This window comes from Salvelinus sp. IW2-2015, linkage group LG5 (assembly GCF_002910315.2).
Source record: "Salvelinus sp. IW2-2015 linkage group LG5, ASM291031v2, whole genome shotgun sequence".
Taxonomy (NCBI): domain Eukaryota; kingdom Metazoa; phylum Chordata; class Actinopteri; order Salmoniformes; family Salmonidae; genus Salvelinus; species Salvelinus sp. IW2-2015.
In genome coordinates this window covers 20116744-20124054 of record NC_036844.1, presented here as the reverse complement: position 1 = coordinate 20124054, position 7311 = coordinate 20116744, and the positions used below count along the sequence as shown (strand labels likewise).

General features: G+C 42.7%; 2 protein-coding genes across 2 annotated transcripts in view; both read left to right on the top strand.

Annotated features, from left to right (window-relative positions):
• Positions 1-7311, top strand: part of LOC111964034 (astrotactin-2) — a 798238-nt gene that overhangs the window by 504724 nt on the left and 286203 nt on the right. The window lies entirely within an intron of this gene.
• The window catches only part of LOC111964039 (telomerase-binding protein EST1A-like), a 42668-nt gene that overhangs the window by 7037 nt on the left and 28320 nt on the right, over positions 1-7311 (top strand). Inside the window, 6 exon segments of the mRNA XM_023987709.2 lie at positions 276-468; positions 2300-2410; positions 5962-6068; positions 6239-6461; positions 6611-6656; positions 6659-6754. Of these exon segments, the coding sequence (XP_023843477.2) occupies positions 276-468; positions 2300-2410; positions 5962-6068; positions 6239-6461; positions 6611-6656; positions 6659-6754 (776 nt within the window).

Sequence of the window (7311 nt, the reverse complement as noted above, 5' to 3'; positions counted from 1 at the left end):
GGAGGGAGGGAGGAGAGGGACAGGGTAGGATGGAGGGAGGGAGGAGAGGGACAGGGTAGCATGGAGGGAGGGAGGAGAGGGACAGGGTAGCATGGAGGGAGGAAGGAGAGGGACAGGGTAGGATGGAGGGAGAATATTGACACGGTAGAATGGAGGGACAGGGTAGAATGGATTGAGGGTAGAAGCTCCAACTTGGTAATGTGCTGATGCTGGGGGCTGCAACTTGTCTGAAAACTGACTAAACTCCTTTCTGTCTTTCACCCACCCCCCTCCAGAGCGGACCTGTTGACCCTATATGAGCGGGTGATCCTAACAGACATAGAGTTCAGTGACAGTCAGAACCTGGACCAGGCTCTATGGAAGAACGTGTTCTACCAGGTTATAGAGCACTTCAGACAGCTCCTCAAAGACCCCAGCGGAGACTCAGCCCTGCGTATCACCCCCATGCTGCTCACTCTGCTGGACGAGGTAGACGCACTGAACATATGCCACGTAGCGTACGCACCAGCTATGGAATTTGGCCTTCAAGATGAGCCCAATCTGCCAGGGCGTCAAGGCCGTTAACCAAAATAGACCATTTTAAATTGATTAGAAAAATGAAAAAACACTAGAAATAGTTTTTAAAAATGTAACTGTCCATAAATAATTAGCCTGCATGTGAACGTTTAGGTGATAGGCTTGGGCCTTAAACCGGGGGATTTGGAAAAAGCCACGTTCTTTGAGTAAAAAAAATAAATAGATGTCTATATTTGAAGCTACTTAAATACCTGCTGTCAACTTGTGCAATACGTTAGGAGATAAGAAGCTGATTTTATTCATGTCACATGTTTCATTATGAAGCTTCCTGGTAGTCCGCAGTCACATGGTGTTTGATTATACACAACAACCAGAGACCGGAGCCTTGTGAGTCTCTCTCTATTGTCCAGTATGCTCCAGGTGATCTAGTAACAGTAGGGAATTCAAAATGTTTTGATGTTTTGTAAACACTTCCTCATATGCCATTGAAACCAGCCTTTATCTCATGTTCTAACAACTTTCTTTCGTTGTCCGTTAGCCAAAAGCACAATAGTCATATTAGCAACCCGTGCTAGTTGTTACATCAGTAGTCATATTAGCAACCCATGCTAGTTGTTACATTAGTAGTCATATTAGCAACCCATGCTAGTTGTTGCATYAGTAGTCATATTAGCAACCCGTGCTAGTTGTTACATCAGTAGTCATATTAGCAACCCGTGCTAGTTGTTGCATCAGTAGTCATATTAGCAACCCGTGCTAGTTGTTACATCAGTAGTCATATTAGCAACCCGTGCTAGTTGTTGCGTCAATAGTCATATTAGCAACCCGTGCTAGTTGTTGCATCAATAGTCATATTAGCAACCCGTGCTAGTTGTTGCATCAGTAGTCATATTAGCGTAATATTCAGTAACCCCATGGACGTAGTTTTGTATTAGCATCTTTAGATCTGCCACTCCGTTCAAACTGATATCTATCATATCTGTTACACTGTGAGCTTTTGAGAACCGGTGTGAAATTTTCCTGCTAATTTGCAGATTTTGTTAATGTGCGGCGTGTAGGCCTGAAGGTCGTGTGTGTGGTTTCTTGACTGTACGCTTCCTAACGATGAAATTGTGAACTAACATAAGTAGCTGAGCAACAATTTTACGAACGTTTCTCCAGGAGCGGTTGCTATCCAGGCACTCATTGCTTTAAAAATGAATGATGTACACAATGGTCCTGGTCCCACATCTGTCCCAGAGTCTGTTTAGAATATTTATTATCGTACAGAACAACAAGTTGACCAATAGACGAGGTCAATGTTCTACTAGGGGGAGAGTAGAATGACAGAGGCTGGGGAAGTATTATGCTGTTTTACTTTTTTCTCGTTGGCTGAGGAGCAAGTTAATGTGGAAATTATTCACGCCTTCCAGAGTGCACCTCGAATTAAGATTTTTATTGTGTGGGTGAAGGCTGGCTGCTGACTGAGGCTAGGCTGGCTGGCCTGTGCTGGTGGCTGATTGGCGTAGCTGGCTATGGCCGTGACGGTGGCTGTCGTGCCGCTGCGCTGCTAGCTCGACTGCCTGGCTGGCTGACTGGCTGGCTTACTGCCATACAAGGGAGCGTGGCCGTCGATTCCGCTGGGAAATTCATGGCCTGGTACACACACACACCGCGTACACTGAACTCGCACCGCGTACACACACACACACACACCATATTCAACTTCATGCAACTGTTTTGAAACAGCCTTAGTGTTTCTTCATGGAACTAATCATTCTGGTGCACTGTGTTTGTTTCCCAGGGGACGGTATTCTTTGATGCACTGCTGCAGAAGCTTCAGACGGTGTTTCAATTTAAACTGGAGGATTACATGGACGGCATGGCCATCCGAGCACGTCCACTACGCAAGACGGTAACAACACCACTACTGTGTCTGTGTGTGTGTGTCTGTGTGTGTGTGTGTGTGTGTGTGTGTACACGTGATGTGTGTTCAGACTAGAGGTCGACCGAATATGATTTTTCAACGCTGATACCGATTATTGGCGGACAAAAAAAGCCGATACCGAATAATCGGTCGATTAAAAAAATAAATAATAATAATATTTTTATTTATTTATTAATATATTTATCATACACACACACACACATTTTTGTAATAATAAAATCAATTTAGTCTCAAATAACATGAGAACATATGTTAAAACGAACCACCAGCTTTCATGGGTCTTCAATATTCCCAGTTAAGAAGTTTTAGGTTGTAGTGCAGAAAGCAGAGCTTGTCACAGACCTTATTTGAAGTAGATCAAGACATTCTCTATGGAAGACACGAACGGTAAAATAACGAAGGAACCCCTTTCAAGTTCAGCCGCTAGTTATTACAGGAATTATAACGCGTCGACTATTTCTCTCTAAACCATATACCTTTGACTAATCCGGAAACTATCACCTCGAAAACAAAACGTTTATTCCGTTCCGTATTTTATCTAACGGGTGGCATCCATGAGTCTAAATATTCCTGTTACATTGCACAACCTTCAATGTTATGTCATAAATACGTAAAATTCTGGCAAATTAGTTCGCAAAGAGCCAGGCGGCCCAAACTGTTGCATATACCCTGACTCTGCGTGCAATGAACGCAAGAGAAATGACACAATTTCACCTGGTTAATATTGCCTGCTAACCTGGATTTCTTTTAGCTAAATATGCAGGTTTAAAAAATATATACTTGTGTATTGATTTTAAGAAAGGCATTGATGTTTATGGTTATGTACACATTGGAGCAATGACAGTCATTGATTGATTGTTTTTTATAAGATAAGTTTAATGCTAGCTAGCAACTTACCTTAGCTTACTGCATTCGCGTAACAGGCAGGCTCCTCGTGGAGTGCAATGTAATCAGGTGTTAGAGTATTGGACTAGTTAACTGAAAGGTTGCAAAATTGGATACCCCGAGCTGACAAGGTTAAAAATCTGTCGAGGCAGAACGTTCCTAGGCCGTCATTGAAAATAAGAATGTGTTCTTAACTGACTTGCCTAGTTAAATAAAGGTATAAAAATAATAATCGGCAAATCGGCACCCCAAAATACTGATTTCCGATTGTTATGAAAACTTGAAATCGACCCTAATTAATCGGCCATTCCGATTAATCGGTCGACCTCTAGTTCAGACTGTGTATAGGGCCCTATAAAATCAGTTCAGTATTTTCCCAAATTCTGTTTTCTCAGTTTTGTTTACAATCACCGTTAAAAAAGTAATAATAAATAGAAACAACGGAATGGGATGTTCTAAGTCCACAGCGATGCTTAAACAACATCAGGAGACCACTGAGGTCTGGGAAAAAATCTAATACATTTTTATTTTTGGGTGTAGTTACCCTTTAATTTGAGTGTTTAGCAGTGTGTTTTTGTAGCACACATGTGATGGTAGAGTTTGGATTGATGAAAATCATCACCATATCATTCTGCCAGGTAAACATACGCTACTTCCTAGTTCACAATGTTTAATTGATGTTTTTGGGAAAAGCCTTTCAGTCTACTGAGCATCATCGCTAATGGCTACAGGAAGTAGTACCACACCGCACACACAGCAGACAGGGACGTTCTGGTTGTCTCATCAGAGAGTTGTTAATGTCTAGACAGTGGTCTGCACACCACACACAGCAGACAGGGGCGTTCTGGTTTTATCTTCAGAGAGTTGCAGGAAAAGTCGAATTACTGATGCATTCTGTTCATTGTTTTATGATAAACTCGGGCAAATTGTATAAATAGTTTTATACATTTTAGTTTTTTCCCTACAGGCTCGACACCACAATATACATTTCAGTTGTCCAAATGGACAAGTTTAAAAATATATATATTTAAAAAAAATCCCTGTCAAACTATCACTGTGATCAGAATTGTATCAGGTAGCACACAGCAGGGCCGTGCATGATTGACATTCTGACTAAATTGCCTATATTCCTATTTGCTATAGCCTATTCCAATAAATATGTTATATTTACATAAAACGAGAGAACAATGTAGACAGAATTAAGAGTCTCACCAAAGCAGCGCAAAATATCCGTTCATACATTTATTTAAAATAAAAATTAATTCCTCTCTTTCTCTCTTTCTCTCGTCTGAAGATCTGGGTCAGTAGCCAAAGTGTATTTTGATAGAGGACCGGTGTGTACGTGTTATAGAAGCCCACATGTTATTTTTCTCTCTTCAGTTGATATGAAAATGACTTGCCGTAGTAAGACACTGCTACAGTTCTCGGGAGCATTCTCAGAAAAGTTTACAGTTGTTTTTGAATAACCAAACCACCCCCAAAAAACATGAGGCCTAAGGTAGAAATGAGAGATGTAGAACAAACAATAGCAAGATATTAAACAAATCGAATGAAAATTCAAAAACAAACCTTTACAAGACAGAAATTATCCATGAGAGGTCGGATATAAAAATATAAAATCCCTTTGCCGTTGCGAACCAAACAACCAGAAGCCTAATCCTACTAAAACTACTACAATAAAGTGTTTAATGTCCTAAAGGTGCAGTTTTTAAATGGGAATATTTATGAAAGTCGGACTCTATGCTATTCTTAAATCACAGACTTATTTTGAATGACAAATATTTTAGGCCACAAGAAGTGAAATTGAGAAAACAATACTTATTCTCAACTAGCCTACCTGGTTAAATAAAAAAACACCAAGATGGAACAATCTAATGAGGAGTCACAACAACAACAACAAAAAAACAGGAAAGTTTATGAAGGAAATGATGCGTAGTTGGACTAGATCTATTTCCTGATCAGAGAGGAAGTGGGAGAGGAAAGATCATTCATAGTGATTCCGGGTTTGACCACAGCAGCTCTGAAGCCCATGATGATGTACAACCCATCACGAGAGCACCGCGAGGCTCGTTGACACACAGATCGCCAGATAGGCCTCGGCTACTACACATCTCTTTTGTTCCACAGAGCCACCAGAGTGGAACGGGCTATTTGAAAAGATTTGTCTCCCTAAATATATTTAGTCAATGTCACGATTCCTCTCGTCCCTCCTGTAGCAGATACATTTACTTTGCCCGCGCTACAGACTGCCGTATCATTCCGCCAATACAGGATTAGTAAATGCCAGTGTCCCAAAACAAGGCCCCAATTTTGTTAACATTTTTCAGAGAGTGCTGCAGCACCCTCATCATCACTACTTCCTGCAGCTATTCCCTTTTGTCCATGGTGTTACAGACCTTTTTTTGTGGGGGGGGACAAGTAATCTTCAGCTTTCAGACAAGTAAAAAAAAAACTGTCCTACTTGTCCAAAGGCCACGTGGTTAAAAAAATGAATGTCAAGCTCTGCCCTACAATAACTATTTGAATTTTGTTCAATTCCATTTTAATGTCTGGATTCCGTGATTCCGTCCTCGTTCTCCGCGTTGCGGATTTTCTAGGGTGTATTTAACGGTATATAATGTGTGTTGGTCCAGGTGAAGTATGCTCTGATCAGTGCCCAGCGGTGTTTGATCTGTCAGGGGGACATCGCCCGTTACCGAGAGCAAGCCAGCGACTCGGCTAACTACGGCAAGGCCCGCAGGTACTGTACCTTGGCCACCAGGGAAAGCATCTTTTCCGTGTTCCTGTCCGTTGACAAATCGTCATGGGGGAAACTGGTGTTGTAAATATGAAGTAAGACTCCTTTAGGTCTCTCTTGCGAAGGAGACTCAGACACAGAGTAAATGTGCTCCTCTTCCTCCTCCCGTCTAGCTGGTACCTAAAGGCCCAGCAGATTGCTCCTAAGAACGGACGACCTTACAACCAGCTGGCCCTGCTGGCTGTTTACACGGTGAGAGTTGGGAGGGAGGGAGATATAAAGGGAGAGGGAGGGAACTGTACTTTTTTGTGTGGCCAGTATAGCCAAGATTTTGAGAGAAATATCACATTTTTCTCAATCTCTCTCAACCCCACGCTCTCTTTCTCTCTCCCCCCTTCTATAACCTTCCTCCCCTCTCTCCTTCTCTCTCTCTCAACCCCACGCTCTCTTTCTCTCTCCCCCCTTCTTCTTTTCTTGAGACGTCTGTGAGTCTCTCTGGATAATGAGTGTCTGCTGCTAAATGAGCAACGTTACATTGTGTGCAGGCATGGAGTTTTCCCTGCGTGGCCAGTCATGTTCTCCAGGAGTTCAGGCTCTGCTCCAACACAGCCCCTCCCCTCTGGGCAGCACACGCATCTTACAGATCATCACCATTAACATGTTCACCATACACAACGCTCAGAGCAGAGGTAACAACACACAGAGGTGTGACCGTGTTGCGCCAAACACTCACGCCTGTGACTAAATGTTTCTCTCTTCCTCTCCCTCTCTTTCTCTCTTCTTTCTTTTCTATCCTCTCTCTCTTCTCTCCTCTCTCCTCTCTCCTTTCTTCTCTCCCCTTCTCTCTCTCCCTCCTCTCCTCTCTTTCTCTCTTTCTCTCCTCTTTCTTCTCTTCCCTCTCTCTCCTCTTCTTCCACTCTTCTCTTCCTCTCTTCTCTTCTCTCTCTCCTCTCTCCTCCTCTCCCTCTCTTCTTCTCTTCCTCTCTCTCTCCTCTCTTCTCTCTCCTCTCTTCTCTTCCTCTTCTTCTCTTCCTCTCTCTTTCTTCTCCCTCTTTCTCTTCCTCTCTCTCTTTCCTCCCTCCCTCTCTTCTCTTCTCTTCCTCTTTCTCTTCCTCTCTCTTCTCTCCCTCTCTTCTCTTCCTTCTTCTCCTCTCTTCTCTCCTCTCTCCCTCTCTTCTCTCTCCTTTCTTCTTTCCTCTTCCTCTCTTCTCCTCTCTTCTCTCCTCTCTCTTCATCTCCCTCTCTT